The 23,144-nt window shown below is 41.7% G+C and overlaps 1 protein-coding gene across 1 annotated transcript in view; it reads left to right on the forward strand.

The window, feature by feature from the left end:
- The first annotated feature begins 14,362 nt into the window (after nt 1-14,362).
- The window catches only part of pcsk5a (proprotein convertase subtilisin/kexin type 5a), a 33,830-nt gene continuing 25,048 nt past the window's right edge, over nt 14,363-23,144 (forward strand). The window contains exons 1-13 of the mRNA XM_061073910.1: nt 14,363-14,393; nt 14,445-14,563; nt 16,634-16,738; nt 18,184-18,330; nt 18,463-18,606; nt 18,910-18,986; nt 19,215-19,303; nt 19,411-19,583; nt 19,874-20,080; nt 21,488-21,588; nt 21,709-21,812; nt 22,123-22,243; nt 22,471-22,659. Coding sequence (XP_060929893.1) covers nt 14,363-14,393; nt 14,445-14,563; nt 16,634-16,738; nt 18,184-18,330; nt 18,463-18,606; nt 18,910-18,986; nt 19,215-19,303; nt 19,411-19,583; nt 19,874-20,080; nt 21,488-21,588; nt 21,709-21,812; nt 22,123-22,243; nt 22,471-22,659 — 1,607 coding nt within the window. The remainder of the gene's footprint in view (nt 14,394-14,444; nt 14,564-16,633; nt 16,739-18,183; nt 18,331-18,462; nt 18,607-18,909; nt 18,987-19,214; nt 19,304-19,410; nt 19,584-19,873; nt 20,081-21,487; nt 21,589-21,708; nt 21,813-22,122; nt 22,244-22,470; nt 22,660-23,144) is intronic.

Here is a 23,144-nt window from a genome sequence, read left to right on the forward strand (position 1 = left end):
GATGCTCAGGGTTAGTTTTAGATTAGTTTTAGGATTGGAAAGTCGCACATTTAAACTAATGCACAACGACTTTTTTTATTTCCAGCAAGGAGCACTTCAACCAAAACATAGATAGATGGACTTTAGATCAGAACAATTCTTGGTGCAACGACCTGATGCCTCCAATCCATGTTAAAAAAAATTGTTTTTCAAACATCTTGTAACTGGATTTGACAAGAAATTGAATTATCGCAGACTATAAATAATTATTGATAGATCATTTACAAAGAAATTCATGTGGGGTCTCTAACGATTTCAGATGAACACACCACCGTGATGGAGAGAACTCAGCTAATCAAGTTTTATTTTCATATCTGAATGTCATAATGAAATTAGGGACTCTGTACTAAACACATTTTTGATATCAGGGGACTGCATGTGATTGTTGTGACAGAACATTAAGTAATCAGAATCGGGTTTATTGCAAAGTAGTTTTACACAAACACCTATAAAAAATATAATTAGCACAAGAAAAAGGATTGTACAACTTGTTGTAAAGACTAGAAAAGGGTTGTGCAAAATGAACGATTAGATATTTCAAATTAAAAGTATGTAGAGTATGACAGTTACTGGCTACAGAAAGTGCCAGTGTCACAGTCACAGGTGGAAACAAACCACCACAGGGAAACAATCTATTCTGCAACTATTGGAAAGTTTGCAGGTCAACACACTATCGCGACCATCCCATCCATATTTTGCAGCACATCTCTAACCCTCAAGGTCTGCACCAACTATAAAACACACCTAATTTGCCCACAGGCTTGGCCTGAGGTGGGCAGAAGCCTACAGCCAAACAGGCGGGAAAAGATGTGAGCAGAGGACAGAAGAGCAGCAGCGAGGTAAACTGTGTTAGGTTCACAGCTTCCTGCCTGCCACAGTTTGTGGGCTCAGAGTGCAGATAATTAAGGTTGAGAGTGGACAGCTCCCTGCAGTGCCAGTGCGCCTTGATCCTGCAGCGCCGTGGACCAGGGCGATACATTTTCACAAACAGGGAACACAGCAGCTGGAGCCACTGGGGAGCTCTATAGGAGCTGAGCTATATGGTGAAAATGGGGGAATGGGAGCACTTTATTTACTTTGGGCGGTAGTGACTCCGTCAAACGACTTCGGTACTGGCTAGTGGCTCATTTTGCGCAGCTCTGGAGGTTTGTATCAAGCTGTGAAGCAGTCCCTGCTGCCACAAAGAGGTTTAGTTGAAGTGGCTTTTTTCCTACCTGCTTTAAATATTGCAGAGAGAAGAAGAGAAATCCTCTCCACTGCTCTTTGTACCCACTCACTGCTTCACTGTTTACTCTGTCCGCACCCCTTGCCTGCACCATGCTCCTGTCTGGAGTTCGGTGTTTCATTTGTTTTTGTGTGCATTAGAATACCAGTGGGCATCCACAGTGAAGTGGTTGACTGACTGAGGGAGTGGGAGTTATGAGGCCAGATGGATATGAATGTGAGAGTCCTGACCGTCCTCTCCTAAAAATTCTGGGCCCCTGCGTCGCCGCTACTGCTGAGCTCAGTCCTCCTTGTTTCCTCTGCAGCGCTTCTCCCCTCAAATCGTCAACCGAGGGAGTCCTCTTTATTTCCAGCATCTGCGCTATGAAGAGAAACACCAGCAAACTAGGCCACTGCATAATAAGCAAGAATAGCAGCAAAGTGAAATGAATACAAAAAAAAAAGAGAAAAGAATCAGTTTGTGGGGAGAAAGCTTATCCAACATGCAAATGTTGACTAAAGTAATTCAGCATGCACATATTGTCCTGATTATTATTATTGATTAACTTTACCTACAGCATCTGCCGAGGTGCATCAGAGTTTGCATCTCATTTAAAGCCCTCAGCTATATGATCACATGATTGATGATGCACCTTAAACCACCACAGAAAGGGTGAACAAGGATTTGAGCCGGGAACCTTTTTTGCTGTGTGGCCACAGACCACTCATTCCTAACTTTGTAATGTAACTCCATATTTAAAAACTTACTAAGGCAAAACCATAAAACCCTTTTCAGCAAAGTATTAAAAGTGTTTGTTCTGCAGGAAAATGGACCTTATATATTATATTATTAGATTGTCACTGATGCAACAAGCAGCTGTTTGCCGCTGTAGGAGCTTATCCGACATGCAACTGCTGACAAAAGAGAATCAGCAAGCAAATATTATCCTTATTCCTTTATATATTTTTTTTTGCAGATGCGACCGTTTGTTATTGGCTGCCTTTACCTATAGATTCTGCAGAGGAGCATCAGAGTTCACATCTCATTTCAGTAGCCGAGCCCCTTCAGCTATGCTGTCATGTGACTGACGATGTACCTTGCTGACTTTTGGTTTCCTGTGAGTGTCAGCTGCGGTCCTGGGATCCCTCCTGGTGCTGCACAATTTCTGTGATACTCAGCATTTTTGCACATGCTTCTCCTTTAATGATTAGTACTCTAGTTCTTGGTTGAATTTTGTGTCTCGTCTATATTTCTGTAACAATCCAGCATCTGAGATACATTTTTTATTATTTCCTGGGGGATACCCCACCTCTAGCTCAATGTCAGGGCTCTGCAAACACACTTAAACACATTTGAACAACACTTCACCGCAATTGTTTCTCTCTCTCTTTATTCTCTATCCAGTGTGGAGCACGACTTTCGCCTGCAGGAAGGGCAGGTCGTACGCACATGGAAGGTGGGCGACCCTCCGGAAGGTTCACCGGAGCCCTCCACCCCCCAGGACTCCACACCCAACCAACAAGACTCCCCGCAGCCGGTGCGACCCCCGGCCACCACCAAGAAGAACAGGAAGAAATGCTTCTGGTTCCTCTGAGTGCTGGAGGACAAAGATTTTTTGATACTGTAATGCACTGCGTACTTTTCTTTAAAAAAACGAAACAAAAAAATTACAAAGAATTAACTATGGTGGCACAGAATGAACGGGAGACTTCAGATGGAAACATAAAACTGTGGGTGGAGAAGGCAAATGACAAAGGTTATGTTTTGAGCTGTTGGAGTTGATGAAAATGGTTCAACTGGAGCGCACATGTTGTTACTGCTCTTAAAATGCCTCTTCAGCTCTCGCAGGTTTGATATGGTGCAGGGAAGTGAAAGTGCTGAAGTCAAATAAAAGCGAAAGGTTCAGTCCACAATATGGAGGAAGCAATTAGGAGATATAAAGAGAATGTATATCAGGAGAATCGGGGGGGAAGGGGCAAAGTGCAACAGGCAATACAGCCAAGACGACAGAGCATATTTATAAAAGATGATATTATTAGAGTTTATAGGCTAAGAGGGAAAAAGACAAAGAGGAAAGATGTATCTTCATTAATGGACTTCATCGGTCAGAACACCAGCTTTTATATCCACTGACATTTAAAAATAATTACTATGAACTGTATTTAAACTTTTAATATACCATAATTGATTACACATGTCTACATGCATTAACATATACATAAAATAACTGATGAACATTTACATTCAAAGCAAATATAAAAGGAGATAATGGGTGAATTGAGTGCTGTACATACCAGAGCTGTTCTGCTTGGATGCTATATTTCAGATATGGATTACTGCTCTATAAAAGTATTTTACCACAGCTGGCTTGTGTGTGTGTGTTTCTGGACACGTGACTCAACATGTTTCAAGACATTATCCTCACATTCTTTACTTTAGCATGCAAATACAAATATGGTGCTAGAAAACATTATCCTTATCCAGTTTTAAAAGGAAAGGTATTTGCTCTGCAGGGATTGACTGTGTTTACATGGACACCAATATATCGACTATTGACCTTATTCAGAATTCAGGTATTATTTAGATTATGATGTTTACAGTGATACTTTTAGTGCTAGTAACAGTAATTCCCTTCACATTCCAGTTTACATTTCACAGCATAGTCTGATAATGACTCATGTGATTACATCCCACGTTATTCCACCCGTATTACACAGTTTAATGTACGATTCCACCGTTTTACACTTTTGGATGTTTTCTTTCGAATTTTGTAAAAGCTACAGCCTTTTATTTTTTGGACATCATCATTAGACCTTAGTCACTGCAGTAAACTGGGATTAGGCAAATGACTGTCAATCTTCAACAAAAACTAAATATATATATATATTTATCACAGCCAAAATTGAGTCAGGGAAGCGGCTCAGTCCTCAGATGGCGGCTCAGACAGCCCACTTTCCTGGACACTCCAGGGCAAGTCTCAGGAAATCAAGCCTCAGCTGTTTGATGGCGGAGAGAAGCCCCAAATATTACTACTTAGTAATTCATGACACACATAAGCTGCTTCTGTGAGGCTCTGAGGTGGCATGAGATTGCGGCCTAATTTATTCCCAACTTCGGAAAGGTTTGTTTGCCTGCTTGTTTGCATTTGTGCGGCCCGCTGCCAGCTGCCACTTCACCACAAACAGAGCGGTTGGAAACTATTTTGTTTTGGTTGGGGAGCATTATTGGAAACGATGGGATAGTTTCAGGCATCTGTGTCAGGCGGTGTGTGAGTGCACGGCCCCCTTATGTCCCGGCCTGGTAACTGCCACTTTGTCAAGCTGTGAACACACAAGCATGCGCATGTACACACGAGCAGACGCACACAAACACGTCCACCTGAGCTCTCAGTCCTGCTGTGCTGCACTGAGGTGAGGAAGCTGAAAAGCCCTCCCTGCACATACCATCGTTTCACAAGCAACACATTTACACACAAACTCCGTCACACACACTCACCATCTCGCAACCACACAATTCCACTTCACAAACACACACACAATCGCACAGCTAACATATTGTTCTCAGAACAACATAATGCATTATCTCCCCCGCAGTTGTTCCTCTCTCTCTCTCTCACAACCAGGCACATGCTCGCTCCTAGTAGCTCTGTGTGCGCCGTGCAACGCTGAGAGGAGTGTAGAGTTGTCAGTCATTAATCTGCTACAGCACAGCCTGTAATCCTGATGACAGAGCGGAGCGGGCTTACAGAGAGCAGAGAGGATCTGAGCTCAGCCTGGAGTGGGGAACAAAGGAGCCAGAGAAGACTGGCTTTGAATCCATAAAGAGAAAGGGAGTGTGCACGACTCTCTGTGTGTGTGTGTGTGTGTGTGTGTGTGTGTGTGTGTGTGTGTGTGTGTGTGTGTGTGTGTGTGTGTGTGTGTGTGTGTGTGTGTGTGTGTGTGTGTGTGTGTGTGTGTGTGTGTGTGTGTGAGGATTCTGGGGTGAGGTAGGTAACTATTCTGTCAGCAATGCTGCAGTGCTATTCAAGAATGAATTCTGGCAAACACAAAAGGGGAGAAAAGCTTTAACAGGGAAAGCAACCCTTCCTGCCGGTGTGTCACAGCGACATGCCGGCTAAATGGGTTCGTGTCCAGACTGGTCATTAAAGCGACTCCGGAGAAGGAGAGTGAACAAGCGTTATTTCGAGGCCTCTTCAAAGAAACATCAAGGGTCAAAGTTGGCTCACGCAATTCAGCGCAACATCAGTCGCGGCTCGGCTGAAAATGTAGGGGAAAGAAAAAAAGAACCATGTCTCCAGGCATCAACAAGCATGTATAATGGGCATGTGAAAACAACTACAACTGGCCCCGCATGCTGAGAGAGGAAGCGGCAAAGCTAATACTGCATGAGTCATTGGGCTCCGGCTGCTATAGAGATATTATGTTTCACTTTAGCACATTACAACTAAAGAGGTCATTTCACAGTCAATCAGACGGAGAAGTCATAGGCGGGAGGCAGAACCTGCACGCCGGTCCAGCAGTGAAATGATATTATTTGAAGGCTAATGCAGTAAATGATGCAACGTAAACTGTGTCTTTTCTCAATGACTTAGTAATGATGCTGATAAACAAGCCCCAAAGTTGCAATGATACTTGAAAGAAATTGCTTTTCTTTGATCCGAGATAGGAGCCTCATTAGTGGCCGAATAAAGGAAAAAAATGGATTGAATGTGGACCAGGGGATTCAAATCAAAAATACACCCACATGCGTGTGCACAAAAACACGTGCGCACTCACACAGATAGACTTGCAAAGTGCCTGTGAACATTCTTCTGGACGGCTCTTTAGATTTCAGGCGCATCACACAGACTCAGTGTCCCAGTCAAATACAGACGGCAAACACATCTTTAGGAACAACCAGAAAAGGCAGGATGACAATGTCCTCATCGACAGGGCACAGCTGGTGAAGTCTAAAAACAAGGTTTCTGCATCTTTCAAATGCAAGACTTTTAAAGACCATAATAAGTACGACAGATATGTGGGAATATTGAAGGAAGGACTTACTCTTCCCCATAACTGAAGAGAAGGTGTAGTAGCCTTGTAGAGAATAGCCCTGAAACGTAATAATATCTCTTAAAACTACAAGCAGAGAGAATAGATATCCATAGACTTTACCACAGTCAAGGTGAGGGTCCATTATAATGAATGTTAACATTTTTAAGATCTAGCTTAAGACTATATATATATATATATATATATATATATATATATATATATATATATATATATACATATTACTTATTTGTTGAGGTCTAAAATTCAGATGATTCAAGTTTAGATACAGAAACCGTGATAAAAAGGAAGTGGTACAGTCCCCAGATCTCAACCAAATTGAGCGACTTTAAGTGCAGGCCTCCACTGTGTGTATATACTTGCTTTTATATTGTGGTGGTGACAGTGATCTGAGTCCAGACAAATCCATGGGGACAAAACTTGAAATCCCCTCAGGAAGACAACTGTTCTTTTGAGGGTTAAGATTTGGTTTGAGGATCCAGGTTAGTGGTCATGGTTAAGATCATGAAAAGGGGCTAAGAAAAGCATTATATAAATGAGTGTCCCCACGGGGATAGTGGAACAGGACTCTCTCTCTCTCTAAGTGTGTGTGTGTGTGTGTCACTGGGAAATTGTAAATAATAAATTAAAAGGTACCCATTTCCAGAAGACCCGCCAAGTTTCTGAGTCGACCGGTTTAATAAAATATGAGCTAAATTCTCCCCTGCCACCGCTGTCACTGATGCAAAAAGGGGCAATGAAATGTAAATACATTGTGCCTGGGCTGCGAAACACTCAGAAACACTGTGGACCTGAGACTCCAGCTGAGGAGAGGATGAGCCCATGTGGAGGCAACAGGAAAGGTTGAAAAGTCTGCGGGATTTGTCAATACGCTGCATAGATTTTAATTAGCTCTGGACATTTTGCCTTTACAGGAAACTTTGGAGTATAGGCGGCAAAGTTTTTAAGAAAGAGTGGGATGTTTTGTAACAAGGGCCCAGACCGAATTCATGCTGGAGGAGGTTCACAAGCATCAGACGAACTTCCCAAATGTGCATAATTGGAGCTTGGAGGAACATCAACATAAGGTTTGGTCGAGTGAGTGAAGTTTTTAATCTGTGCTCAGTCCTCATATGTATTTTTTAGGATATGTGAGCCGCCTGCATTTCTGCCCCAAATGTAGTCGTACAGAAGTTACACTAAAAGGGATAGTTCACCCAAAAATGAAAATTCCCTCATTATCTCCTCACCACTGTCGATGGAGATGGTGTTTGAAGTATTTGATTCCATACAACACTTTTGGAGTTTCGGAGGTCAACAGTGTGGAGGCCAAATCCAATACAATTGAAGTAACTGGTGACTCCTTCTTCAGGCGTAATAAAACAGGAAAAGAAAAACTCAACATGCCTCCATATTGCTCCTGTGGTGTTATCCAAGTTTCCATAAGCCCGACATTCAAATTCAACTTGAAACGGCGTCATTTACATCTTATTTTTAGCCTTAATGTCCACTGATGGCTGCAGCCTGAAGTTGCGTTCACGTCCAAGCGCAGACACCTCACAAGCTCGGACCTCTATGCTCGTGTCCAAGAGAAACGTGACGACATCAGCGATACACTCAAGAACTTATGTTTGTTCTTCATTTGTTTTTTTTACATTTGAAGAAGAGGTCTTCCAGTAACAACTTTGAATGTATTGGAATTTGGCTGCAACGCTGTTTACCCCTGAAACTTATTTCTCTTTGATGGTCACAGGCAAATCTACTCAAAATCATTTGACCTTTTTCATGTGGATTTTTCTTTTATACTTGAAATCCTGGAGCTTTTCGCTTCTTCTCATCATTACTTTTTTACAAACTGGTCTCCCAACAGGAGGCGGATCAATCAGTTAGTGTTCTTGAACTTGGAATTAGGTCTTGTTCAGAACAAAAAAAAAAAACACAGCTCTGGGTAAAAAACTCACATTCTTCTTTTATCCGATGGTGGCCAGTCCTTTAACACAGCAAATGTGCTGATGTAGAATGTACCAGCGTAAAAAACAGTTTGTTTTGGGGGGAAAATTGAACTGAACACAACTTCTGCTGCAACGCAATGCAGCACCATCCAGCAAGGTGCTGCAGTGGCCAATCAAATCCACATAATCCTGGTGCTTCTGATTATTTCCACTTTTCTAACTTTCCAGAGTTGTAAAATCCAGTGTCAGGGTTTTTATAAACCTCTGTCCAGAGTCCAGAATCGTATAAGTCTTCACACTCATGGATGTCCCAAACTGACCTTGTGGAGTCTTATTTCATTGTCTCTCTGGTGTTTGAAACACATGCCCACAACACAGACCCTCAGACTGTTGTAGCACAGGGATTATTTCTGTTTAAATTTTAGACTGTATATAAAGATGTTACACCATGTTCCCTATTACTCCCACTATCCATAATGAAGCCAAAACACTGCGGATATAAACGTCGCCATCTTGGTCATTTAGAGCCAGAGTCTGTGCAATAGCGGAAATTCACCCTCTTTTTTTTAGTATCATCAAGTAACCAATTCAAACAAAAATTACCAGAAATATTTACAATTGAACAAACATCAATGTTCCACATGTTCTGGCAGAAACAGCTTCACCGCTCCTCCTTCTCCTGGTAATTCACTTGCCCCGATCTACTCTTGCTGACCCAGCTGCTGTATCACCCATCTCCCAGATGTCCCCAATGGTCTTGGATTCGTCGCCTCTGCACCTGCACCTGCCTCCCAGGGGTGTGGAGCAGCTGAGGAGAAGGAGCTGGAGGCAGGTGCATCAGTCTCCATCCCTACAGAGGTTTGAACTGGAACCAAGGCTCAGATGTTTAGCTCCAGACCGAATCCAGCATCTTAACCTAAATTTGACCTTTTGTATAGCTCACCTACACAGACTGAACCTCACCATCTGTGTTTACCGCTGAGTTTTCCCAAGCTGCATTAGTAGGCTGTGAAAACAATCCTGACCTGACCGATCTGTTCTTACTAGAACCCCAGAGAAAAGATTGAAAAAGGTGATGTTAAGCTACATTGTAATTGTTTCTGATGCTGAAAACTCCAAAAGTATCTTCTCACAAGTGTCAAAGCCTTAAATAAAACACCAAACAAGTGCAAAATGTGGAACCTTTGAGTAAACATATCAGTTTATCACTGCCTCCATACTCAAGCGTACACAAGGTCGAACAGTTCACAATAAACAAAGCAACTAAATCCAGACTATGGTTGACAGCTTTCAGAGCTTCAAAATATGAACTTCCTACCACGACATGTCATGCGGCAAAATGTATGAGGCTGAACACAGAGTTTATAGAACAGTGAGACATTTTGAACTAAAAATAAATAAAAGTTCATGCCTGTGCCGCCTGCAGGGCAGTCGGTGTGCTCTGCCACAATCCTTTTCAAGGGGTTGTGTCACTGTTTGAGAGCAGCTTTCTCAACATGAAAGTCAGTCTCTCTGAAGACACCTTAGATAACTTCAAAGTCCTGTGACTGCTTTGCTGAGAGGTGCTCTTCCTTTGTTTTGCTCAGCCAGTTTGTTGTCTCCTCCATTGAGGATTAGATGATAGAGTGTGAGGACATATTGCATCACGGGCTGTTCTTTTTAATTCATGATTAAAAGGTAGCCGTGGACAGTGAACAGGACTTTAAATGCCAAAATACTCTGACAGCTTGTTATCCAAGAATAAACTAGGAGAAACCCTTTACAATGGGATTTCTTCTTTTCTTTAGCAAACTTTAGAAAACAATTTAATTCTATATGTGCAGCGCCAAATCATATCATACATTATCCCAAGGCACTTTGCAAAGTGAGGTCGAGACTTCAATAATTGTTGAGCAGCGCAACAGTTCCCACAAACAAATCTTTTTATTTCAAATAAAAAATGTTCACTTTTTCTTCTGACTGCAGTTTAGAATTATCCTTCCAATTAGATGTCCTATACGCTCGTGGCTCGTGGCAGTGTAGGTAATAAACCCAGCCTCCTCCATGTTGTTTTGTGTAGTTTTACAGGAGGTTATGCGGTGGACTATTACCTTGTTGTTACTGGAGTCATTACTGTGAGGTTGTCCCTAGCCACTAGTTACGCCACTAGCATAGTTACTGTCCATCTCAAAACACTTCACTGCTGGAAATGTTAACAGAAAATAAAAAACTGCAAGGTTGTGCTTTAATTGTTAGTTGGATTTGATTATCTGGTGTCTGTTAGCTGTAAATGTACATTTGGTGTATAGATCAGATATCTCTATAAGACAGTGCCTTTTCCAATGAATCGTGAGCTTTCCTTTTTTTTAATTATATTCCTTATAGTCATGAATATTTGACGTGAAAGGGAAATATTTATATTGTGCGCTTTGAAACCAAATCTGTGTTCTGGAGCTTGAGTTGAAAAAATCTGATAGAAAACAACAGCTGCTGCCTTATCAGAAATGATCAGTGTTGTGCTGACTTTTATTTCCCACAGCATTAAATCCGCAACAAGAGGCTGAGGCGTGTAACTCCTCTTAATTAGCATCAGATCCTCCGACAACATGCAATATACATCACATTATGAACCTCGTCTAGCTGCCACACATACAGCATAGTGGGTCTCCAGTGGCATTATTCCTTAACTAATGATGTGGCATTAATTGAAACTACTGTCCCTGAAGATCAGTGTCAGTATCTATCTATCTCCAAGTGTTGGGCTGGAACTCAAATTGACATCTTAGCACAATACAAGTAAGTAAGATATAGAGGTTTTTATTTAAAGGTACCATTTTGTAGAAAGTAGGATTTCCACTTCTTTTTTTTTATCATGAAGCAAGTGTAGGTGATACAAATAAACACATAATAATGAATATATTGATAAATGCTTTTCATATTATATAAATAAAGGAATAGTCATGTGTTCTGTTTACATAGATTGAAAAGAATATCACTTTAAAGGTTTAAATAATACATTTTTGTGTCGTTAAAAATAATAGATAGATAGATAGATAGATAGACAGATAGATAGATAGATAGATAGATAGATAGATAGATAGATAGATAGATAGATAGATAGATAGATAGATAGATAGATAGATAGATAGATAGATAGATAGATAGATAGATAGATAGATAGATAGATAGATAGATAGATAGATAGATAGATAGATAGATAGATAGATAGATAGATAGATAGATAGATAGATAGATAGATAGATAGATAGATAGATAGATAGATAGATAGATAGATAGATAGATAGATAGATAGATAGATAGATAGATAGATAGATAGATAGATAGATAGATAGATAGATAGATAGATAGATAGATAGATAGATAGATAGATAGATAGATAGATAGATAGATAGATAGATAGATAGATAGATAGATAGATAGATAGATAGATAGATAGATAGATAGATAGATGATAGATAGATAGATAGATAGATTCAGTCCCACGGCAGTCACTTCCCCTGGGTTTGGTCTTATGTAATGAGATACAGGCAGATTTCTTCTGACGTAATGAAGATTTAACTAAAATTAACATACAGGGACATGTTGCATCACATTTCCTGCTAATCCTCCTCCAATTCCTATTATTTCCCCCTGTAACGTGGTATTGTGGTGTCGCATTAACAAGCTACGCTGGCACTGGATGTCAAGTTGAGATCGACTTCCTCTGCACTGTGATACAATACAAGAAGATGAATAGAGCTCCGCAGCTTTGTAGATCGCACAAAGGATTTCACTTTGTTCATCTCCTCCCCCAGTTTCTCTTCCGGTTTTCTTAGCAAACGCTCTTCACTAATAACTGCATGTAAAACAAGTTGCGTTACCAACATGCACTCAAGTAAACAGTACAGTTTCTAGTTTCCGTGCCCCCTCACACACACACACACTCACAGCTCAAGTTTGATTCATTCACTTCAAGACCACAGTGTCCTCGAAATCCACATAGGAGAAAACCCAGAATAGATCAAAACGTTCAACTACTCACCCGTGTGTCGCCCTCACTTATTTCCCCAGGCTCAGCGATTTAAGCTTTTCAACCAGTAGGGAGCGAACTTTCTTGCCCTGTAGTTACTTCTCAGACAACCAATAAGAAGGCTTTAGTGGCCAGGTCTGCAGACCGTAGTCAGGGTTTAATTGAGTTAATCAATCCTCCTGCATCTTGGGCTAAAACTTTGGGTTTAGGTGTTTTTATATATAGTTAAGATTAAGTTACATTTATTTGTCCCAAACACATGCACAGACATGCACAAGCACACTCATGCAAGGAGGGAAATTTAACCTCTGCTTTTAACCCATCTGGTGCAGGACACACAGAGCAGTGGGCAGCCATGTACGGCGCCCGGGGAGCAGATGTTGGGCGAGTAAGGTGCCTTGCTCAGGGGCACTAGACAGGGTAGGGAGAATCCTCTTGGATTTTTGGACAGATCAATCCAGGTTCGTCTTTTTGTTGTTTCTCCGTGGAGTCAAACCATAGACGAACCAGAGACCTTTTCTGCCCATAATCCAAGTTTCTGCCACTAGTCCACCGCCTTGTCAGACATTATTATACAATATAATCACTACAGATTAAAAACAAATCTCAATAAAGCCAGGCTAGCGATTAAAGTATTGATACTAAGCTAAGCTAAGCAAGGGAAAGATGAAGCATCATATTGTTTTCATATTTCGATATGTAAATTAAATGCTGCAGATGATTTCTCACTTCACTAACTGCAATTCATCACCACTCACTCACCATTCTCGTGTTTCCCATCTGTGTAGAATAGCTACATTAAAATTTAAGAATATCGTGATGGGCTTTTAAAAACACCCCGAAGCATGTTTTTTCCCTGATTGCTTCAAACTGACCTAGTTAAAGCGGCAAATTTATATATGCAGGGATATCGCTTCACAATACACTGACTGCTGTGGTGCCAAGGCGCAAGGCATTCGGCCAAAACAATAATAATGAATTGCCTTGAGGCAAATATTATTTTACCACCCAAAATGCCTAATACATCCTCTGGGTGCATGAAAAGACTTTAAATGTACATTGTCCTTACATTTCATTATAATTGCATATATAGATAAATATAAATATATAAAGGGTGTTCACATTGGGAACAGAAAGTCTCTCTACTTATGCTTTAATGCTGTTGTTGTGAATTAAAAAGATAAAAGTTTGTCCAAGAGGAAGAACGTTGTTAACGATGTAAAAACAACGTGTTCTGGGCATCAAGGCTCAAATAACAGAAACTCTTCGTACACATTATTCAGACTTCATTACCAAGTGAGCTCTGAAAGAACAAAACTCTTACGCTCAGATCAAATAATGGTGCATTACCATCAGGCCATTTGTACTCTTCATACTCAGTTGTATTCTAATCAGTGTGGTGAAAGTGCTGAGATTGTATCGTTGAGAAAAAGAGGAAAAAGGCTACGTCAACGTGCATTAGAAGGAAACACGTTTGAAGCCTCCCTCTGTAAAAGTAGCCTGCAGTTGTATTTTCACCCAAAGTATAAAAAGTAACAGATGTTGTAAGGAAATATTGGATTCTGTTACTGCTGTTGTGTAAACGGTTTCGTTTCTGTAGCCGATAGCTGTAGTGGAGTTATGTTTAATGACTTATAGGGAGATTAGTAGTTTAATCACACATTTAAAAAAAAGTATTATACTTTATTATAAACAGGTCCAACTTTACTATGATGGTCCTATAAAATTACATTTCTTTATTATTATTGTTGTTGTTGTTGATAATGTAGCCTATTTATTTTATTTTAATAGTATATTATTGTTAGGACATGTAACCACGTGGTGTGTGCCTGTGTACCATTGATGAAAGTTGCTCCCTCCTGTTGTTAGTGCACTGTGGCTCAGTCTAAAATCAGGTGAGGACACTGTGTTTTTTCGGATGCTCGTGACGGACGGGTCTGGGTATATTTGATCCTTGGCTGCCATGTTGAAGCAGTCATTGGATATGAGCCTGTTCCCAGTGAAGGAGTCAAGTCATCACAGGTTCAGCCTCTGCTTCCTCGGCCGCTCAACACCTCATCAGTGTCCGTGCAGCAGTTTATCAACAGTTTTCTATCATGACAAACATCCAGGGCTGCGTTCTACCTGCATGAGACACCTGGTGACCGTCTTTACTGGGAGCCTCCACACCTCTGCTGCCATGGTGCGTTCACTGACGCTGTTTTTGTTAGCACTTCTTCATCTCGGTCATGCCGCAGTCTATACCAACGACTGGGCGATTAGAATAAGAGGAGACCTGCGTTATGTGAACAGAACTGCAGAGAAATATGGATTCACCAACATGGGTCAGGTACGTGTAATCATTCAGACACACTCACACACACACACACAAGCTGCAGACGTGGACACAACAAGCATTTGCATTATTGATCTGTAATTGTTGTCTTGTTATTTTTTCAGTATATCTCATATTTCTGTAGACTTATGTTGGCCTTGATGTTACAATTAACTGAGAGACATCAGCAATAACAGCAAGTCAACAAATAAGGGGACAAAATACAGGAGTTATTATATTAATAATATAAAAATAGGCTTTATTTGTTAACCCCCCCTCTCAACAAAGTAACAAAGAGCTGCACAAGGGGATAAAACAATAATGAAAATAAACAACAATTAAAATAAATGAAATCTATTAAAAACCATTCAGATTTTGCAGTGTTTTTTAATTATTTTTCCATTTTTTACGATTAAAAGGCTGAAACATAAAATAAACTGGAACAAAACAACACAGAACAAAGTGCAAAGACAAAACGTGCTGACAAGTCTAATCTCCTAAGGTTAGGAGTTTCGGAACCTCGAGTCACCCTTGGTTACCAGCCTTGACTTTCAGTAACTATTAGCAAGTGTTGCTTGGACGGTGTAAGATTATAGCTTGAAGCACAGGGACTTTGTAGCTCCATAATATAACTGGGGGTCCGACTGTGCTGAGCTTTAAAAAGAATCTTAAAATCAATCCTCAATTGAACTGGCAGCCAGTGAAGGGAGGCAAGAATCTGGGAGATATGGGCCCTTTATGCTTGGTCTTGGTTAACATGCGAGCAGCGGAATTCTCAACTAGCTGAAGCCGAGACACTGAAGATTGACAGTAGTGCAGTAGTTCAGGCGTGAAAAGAAAAAGACATGAATAAGCCTTTCTATCTTTTATAGCTTAGCTGATTTGACTTTGGCTGAAAATTACAAGATCAAACCAGGTTATTGTTGTGGGCTTCAAAATCAAGTGCCATAAATTACATTTTGTTCACAAGTTTGTAAAGCTTTCTTCATAATGTTTGACTGTCAAAATGTTTGGTTTATCTCCAGTAGATAATATCAGTTCAAAAAATAATTGAAAGGTTCTAACATAAAGCAGAATGAAGTTAGATAATCCTCAGCAGTGTTTGGGTTTGTCTTTTACGAACTTTTTATATCAGAAGTCAGCAGCTGCTCATCTACATTAAGAGTCTGTGAAGCAGCCAGAGACGTTGTTCTGTTCTCTCATCTCTTGACCTTTATCTCAGCAGCCTGACCTCGACGATATAATATTAATTATACAAACTGTTAAACTCTGAAGAACCAACAACCAGCGCTTTATTGCCTTTCAATTAGGGTTGCAAAGAATTTTGTCAGTGCTCATGTACACAAAAAAGAAAGAAAGACTGAAACCAATCAAAGCAGACTCGCCAATGCACCGGCAGAATGGCCTAATAAAAAACGGAATCAATAAATAATAAAGCAAATAAATAAACCCGGAGCAGGGTTTAGAGGCCGGGCCCATAAAATTCAACGCACACGCTCCCTCGGGACAGGGGCTGTAATGAAAGTTGCAGGTCTTGGGTCTTTGTGTTACTGTGGGTGAGATGAACCAGAGAGACACTTTGAAGTAGAAAAAAAAAAAAAAGAGTTTGCTTTATGGAGCTGAGGACAGAAATCAGAGAGCAAATTTCCCAACATGAGGCATCAGGAAATAAATTAAGAGTAAAACTTATTCTTGTCAGTTGCAGAAAATGGACAGCACAACATAAATTACACGGAGCGTCTGAGGCCTCTTAAAAACTTGCTAACATCATGGTGTCAAAGGCACAAACACACACACACACACACACAAACACACACACACACACACACACACACACACACACACACACACACACACACGCACACATGAGACACACACATGAGCAGCAGTGTGGCTGAAGTCATGTGGCTCAGGTTACCTTCCCCTGAAAAACTATCACAGGTGTCATGTAGCCCCTTGAATGAAAGACTCCAAAGGCAGCTTTATAATTTAACAGATGTTTAGCACAGTGACGGAGCGGGATGAACAGCTCTCCTTCACTTGGAAACAAATTCAATTGGATGATTCTAACGTCTGTTTCGACAGATTGGAGACCTGAAGAGTTACTACAGCTTTCGCCACCAAGAGACGGCGAAGCGCTCCACCGTGTCCAACGAAGAGGTGGCTGTTGGCGTCGCCAAGGAGACCAAGGTATAGTAATGGGATACGAGGATTGGGAGACTCTGCTGGATTATTAATCAGCTGCGTATCCCTCCCTACCTACTGATACAAACACGTGAGCTCACACACACACACACACACACACACACGCACACACACCTATGTGCTGGCCCCTCCTACACAAAACACACACTCCTCCCCCTCACATGATGGACCAAAGTGTCAAGTGTTAGGCATCACATCATCACATTTAAATGATAAAAAGCACATGGAAGAGAGAAGGTTCTCAAAGAGAAATGTGCTTAGAATATAAACACCAAACACAAATTAAAAAAGAAGAAACACGTGTAACAGGATGTTCAGGGGAGTGATGGGTTTGATTTAGATAAGCGCCAACATTACACACAAATTTATTTATGTATATTGAATTTAAAAGGTGGTGATATAGATGCGCATATAAGAACCCCGATGTGGCGTGAGGCAGCACTGTTGTTAAAGTGCCCAATAAAATATGTATCTATAATATATTCTGCTTTATAGTCAGACCAATTGGCAGCAACAAATATCAGCTGTATTTCAATTCTGACACCAAATGTTATTTTCTGGAAGGAATGATGTTTGGAAACACTTGCCCTCACATAGCCGTGGTAAATTACCAGAGGGCTTGTCAAGATAAGAATGTTCTCTCTGGGACGCCGGTGGCCGACTGTGAGCTGCAGAGGGAGGAGACGTCCTAAAATGTCTGAGTAAATTTCAGAAATGATTAAGATAAACCATAAAGTGTATATAAAGATCAACGATATGTCTCTACTTCCTCCTGCTGTCCAGAAATTAAACCAAATTAACCCACATATGAACCCTGTCATCTTGCGTATTTGGATCCTAAGCAGCTATTGAGGGATGGAACCAAACCAGTTCTGTCTATGTCCCATCCACTAACATGTAGGAGGAAGGATTTATGACCTATACTGCTGCCAGCCAGATTGAGGCGCTTCGGCTTAACTTTAAACTTCAAAATCAAAAGTTGTTTATAATCAAAATGAGTAGATATCATCCTCTTGGAACCATGAATGTTAGCAGTAGTAGTAGTAAATAGTTGGTGAGATGTTTCAGACTGGACTAAAGTGTCAAACAGACCATCCAACCAACTGACAGACCGACACTGACATCCATTGGGCTATGCTGCTAGCTACATGTCTACATAAATAACCTTGTGTAGTAGGAAGGTTGGATCCAGGGCAGTTGGGCTTGGATGTAGACACTTGACATTTAACATCTGTGGGGTCGACCCTACTTAGATTAAGTGCGTGGGACTTCCCACTCGTCTGACAGGACTGAAGAAGCATCATGGATGAGACGTGAAACGGCTTCAAGCAACTACAGCCACATTCAGCTGCCCTCGACTCAACCCACCTGTGATAACCATGACCCGGAGAATCTACACAAGCTAACAGACCGTGTGCCTCCTTTTTAAGGTGGAATGGCTCCAGCAGCAGGTGGTCCAGAGAAGAGCAAAGAGGAACTCAGCAGATATGAAACCCAGACGCCCTCCCGCTCCCTGGTCCAGCCGCACCCAGACGCTGAGCTTCAATGACCCAATGTGGAACAGCCTGTGGTACATCGTGAGTCAGATCTTTTTTATTTATTTACTAAGCTCCCATCTGAATCACAGACACATAAACCCAGACAGACAAGAGTTTTAAAATAGACCCCGTTTTACTTCTTTGACTCTCACGGTCACGTTTGCTCCACAGCACTGCAGCGGCGAGGCCGAGGGCTGCCTGTCTCACATGAACATTGCGGCGGCCTGGACGAGGGGCTACACGGGGAAGGGTGTGGTGGTGTCTGTCCTAGATGACGGCATTGAGAGAGAGCATCCGGATCTGAAGCCAAATTATGTAAGTGCCCCGGGATGGGACGCCCTTCTCGGGAAGGAGACATTAATCATAAGCTATTTGGCAGAGCTCTCCGTGCAAGAGCGAGGAGCTGAGACAGATATTGCCAGGCGGTCGAGGCAGAGCTTTTGGGCCAAAGGTTTGGAAAGGCCGACTAAGAGTATTGGAATGGACATTAAACGTCCGATCCACTTAACTGTGGAGTGGACTGGTGAATAATGCTCTTTGTGATTTGCCTGATATAACAGAGACAGATAGCTGCTGGCATCTTGTTATGTGCCGCTGCTAACTATCCATCTGTTTCAGGATCCTCTCGCCAGCTATGATGTGAACGGACAAGACCCAGATCCCTCTCCGGATCACTCAGGCGACGCTGATAACTAGTGAGCACCTCTTATCTCTCCATTTCTCTTTTGCACCTGTTTTGCCATCTCCTTTTTCCCCTCGTAATTCTAATTTTCCCCCTAGTAATTACATGCATATATGGATATGCAAATTCCCCAGTCTGAATTCTGTCTTCTCACTGGTTTGATGTAACGGAAATAGCCTGTCTTCTCCTCATGCATATGCATCTAACCTCGTGTTCTGATGATCTCCTCCTTTCTCCGAAGCCATGGGACTCAGTGTGCAGGGATGGTTGTTGCCGCCGCGAATAACTCCGAGTGCACGGTCGGAGTGTCTTTCCACGCACGGATAGGCGGTGAGTGCATGTGACGCCATTAAACTCGTGCACCTAAGGACTTCTGTAGGTCAGTGTTTTGTGTACAATGCTCTCAAACGTTTGTCCTCTGCCCTCTTTACCTGTAGGCATCCGCATGCTGGATGGAGATGTGACAGACATCGTAGAGGCCCACTCGCTGAGCTTCAGACCTCAGCATATTGATATTTACTTAGCTAGCTGGGGGCCAGAGGATGACGGTGCCACTTTGGAGGGACCAGGGCCTCTGACTCATCTCGCTTTACAGAATGGCATTGAAACAGTGAGTGAGAGAGAGAGAGAGAGAGAGAGAGATTGAAAGAGAGAGATTGAAAGAGAGAGAGAGAGAGAGAGAGAGAGAGAGAGAGAGAGAGAGAGAGAGAGAGAGAGAGAGAGAGAGAGAGAGAGAGAGAGAGAGAAGGGGGCGTCTTGTTGACTGTATGTGTTTGTTTATGTCTGCGTCCTACCTGCGGCTGTGTATTTACCTCAAGGGCTTATCGGTCTCTCCTCATCAATGTGCAAATATCATTAATAAATTAATCACCTCTGTCTGCTTCTCCCAATGAATCCCAGGGCCGACAGGGGAGGGGCTCTGTTTTCGTCTGGGCTTCGGGGAACGGTGGGCAGAGAGGTGACCACTGCTCCTGTGACGGCTACAGCAGCAGCATCTACACCATCTCTATCAGCAGCAGCACTCGGCGTGGAAGCCGGCCAGATCACCTGGAGCAGTGCGCCTCCACGCTGGCGACAGCTTACACGGGCGGAGACGCAGAGGAGATGGTGAGTCGAGGCTGTGATGAACAGAAGGAACATCGTCTGTGTTAAATACCCAAAAATATAAATGAGCCTTATTTATTGACCGTTTGTAAACATATGAGAGGGACTAAACACTGGCACACTTTATATCCATGTACTGACTGATAACAGCACTATATCAGCTTGCAACATGCATGCTACCAAAACAAACCGATACAACAGAAAAAAAATAAAAAATTGAACCACCTAATTATTTAACTAATTTTCCAAATATGAACGTTTATAAAATCCAGGGCCCATCGTCACCACAACAAGGGCTGAGGCTGCTCGTTCCCTTCACAATAAATCCATGAAGTCTTTCAGCCAGTTATCAAAAACAAAGCAATTTAGTTATCATAATGTGTCTCTCATCATAATAATAAGTTTTACTGACAAATAAGCAAATGCAATGATGTGGCGTGTGTGAGCATTGACTGTAAATTTGTTTACTCAAGAGGCTTGTTAAGTTCTGTTACTATCACTGCGCCTCTCAGTGACCATTTGCAGGAACGCTCTGATGATTTAATTGGTCCATTTAACGAACAACCTTTTAGAATTCTATACAAGTTTCACACAGAATTGTATCTTTGTGGAACTTGTAGAATACAATGAACATTTACGACGGATAATGTTTTCAACAATAGATGAATGATGAATGAATGTTTGCTTCTCCTTTGAAGAACATTTGTATTTCCCAACAAGTTTTCTCTATAAATCAAGTTATATTGTTTGTATCAGGAAACTTCTGAAAATGATTCAATAATAAAACATTTGATTAACCTACGAAATGTAAAATATGTAAATCTGACTTTGTCATATATGCTAAAAGGGTTTTCGGATGTTTTGCCTCGTGCTTGCATCTCTACTCTGCAATCAGTGCTGATCATTGATGTGCAACATTGCAAATAATTTAGCTCAATTCCGCAATGCCCGTATAAATGTGAAATGACTGAATAAAAATCCAAATATCAGATAAAAAAAAAGTTTATAAATATAAATATAACCTTCCCAGCATACAATTAAAAACTTGCAATTTTGCAATCAAGTTATACTTACTAACATAATATTCTTTTCATCTGAAAATGTGAAGCACAATACAGCAATTAGAAAAACTAGACACACGAGTTTTAACACATCACCCCAAAAAATATAACAAAAATCTGATCAAAATGATAGTTAAACATTTCAATTGAAAATATAGCAAATACTACATACATTATCGACCTACAGTACAATGTTTTCAATCACAGTAGCATGGTTGTAGCAAAATAAGTAAATAAGCAGAAAAAAATGTTTAAAAATATATTCATAGATTGAAATACACAGAAATACTAAAGCAAAATCTCTGATCCCACAATATGATGACTCCAACCCTTGTGTTGTCATCGACAGATAACGTTGGGCCCGCAGCAGAGCTGTCGCCGGGCCGAGTCGGGCTCCTCCCTCTCCGCCTCCATGGCTGCAGGTGTCATCGCTCTTACTTTGGATGCCAAGTAAGCAGTTTCCACACACATAAAATCCATACATGCAGGCACAGTTTCAAATCAATACATGTTCCTATTGATGGGGGGGGATGAGAGTATGATGCTTTGCACCGTGTGACCTTTTCTCAGCCCCTCGCTAACCTGGAGGGATGTGCAGCACATTATCGTTCGCACATCAAAAGCTCATCATCTCAGCGCACCCGACTGGGCCGTTAATGGAGCCGGATACCAAGGTATTATTCCCACCAGATGCCGAATTCCCCTCTTCTTTGAGAGTAGTTTAGAGAATGTGAACAATAATCTTCTTGTCGCAATCATCTCGATACATCTAATAAAAGAGATGAGCGGAAATAAGCATATTTTGGTAAATGTTCTCCTGGCCCTTATTTTTAGGGAGACTATAAAACACTGAGCATGAAACTAACAAGATCCTGTGAGCAGAACAGTGATAAATACCTACAAAGTCTCAGGAGTGTGTGAAGTCTTTTTAAAGCTACAGTGTCTTTTAAGCCCCATCCAACGTGTCGTGTGTGTGTTTGTCAGTGAGCCACCTGTACGGCTTCGGCCTGCTGGATGCTGAGGGCCTGGTGAAGGAGGCCGAGCGATGGAAGCAAGTTCCCTCACAGCACCAGTGCACGGAGGAGGCTACAATCCAGCCGAGCAGGTATCTCACCAAGAGATCTCTGCTTCCGCTCCGGGGCTTCCCTCGAATCCTCCTCTTTTATCACACTTTATTTATGTCTCTCTCACTTCTCACACAGATCCCTCTCGGACTCTTTATTGTGTGTCGCTTTCTTCTTTACGCCACCTCTCCCCGTAACTCTAATGCTTCTCTGTTTTCAGCCTCTCCTCCTGCATCTGTTTTATTCTTTTCTCTCCGTCTCATGACAGAGCCATTCATCCAGGCCCGGTGCTGACGTCCACCTATGAGGCCACGGGCTGCGCCGACGAACCCCGGCAGCACGTTGTTTATGTGGAGCATGTCGTCGTATGTGTTACCATCACTCACGGCCGCCGTGGCGACCTTTCTATTACGCTCACTTCACCTTCAGGCACAGTGTCGCAGCTGCTAGCTAACAGGTAACAGAGAGCGATGTTTACTTCCAACAATCATTATCCCTGCCCAGGTAGCTTCAACACATGGTCTCTACACATCATCTATGAGTGTATGGCTTGTTTCTTATCTTAATTCAGTGGTGTTGTCTTTCAGTTGGAAAGCAAGAAAATCAAATTGTTCTGCCCTCTGTCTGGGTGCATTAGTTTGCATAAGTTGAATTGACTTTTGTTTTCTAATGTCCCATTCCCTTTCCCATAAAATACAGGGGGGAAAAGAAACAGGCCGGCATCTATTTTGAAATGAATTAACCTTGAGATCCTTGATTTTGCTCCATGTTGGCTCGGGATCTGCCAGACTTTTTTATTGATGAGAAGGCGGTGCATGAACCCGCTAAAAGTAACCATCGGTACAATAAATGACATATGACTGTCATTTATCTTTACAGCCACTCCACAGTGCAGAACGCTTCAGCTTGGCAACTTGTCCCATTAGGGAGATAGAGGATTTT

The sequence above is a fragment of the Limanda limanda genome, chromosome 1 (genome assembly GCF_963576545.1).
Source record: "Limanda limanda chromosome 1, fLimLim1.1, whole genome shotgun sequence".
NCBI classification, from domain to species: domain Eukaryota; kingdom Metazoa; phylum Chordata; class Actinopteri; order Pleuronectiformes; family Pleuronectidae; genus Limanda; species Limanda limanda.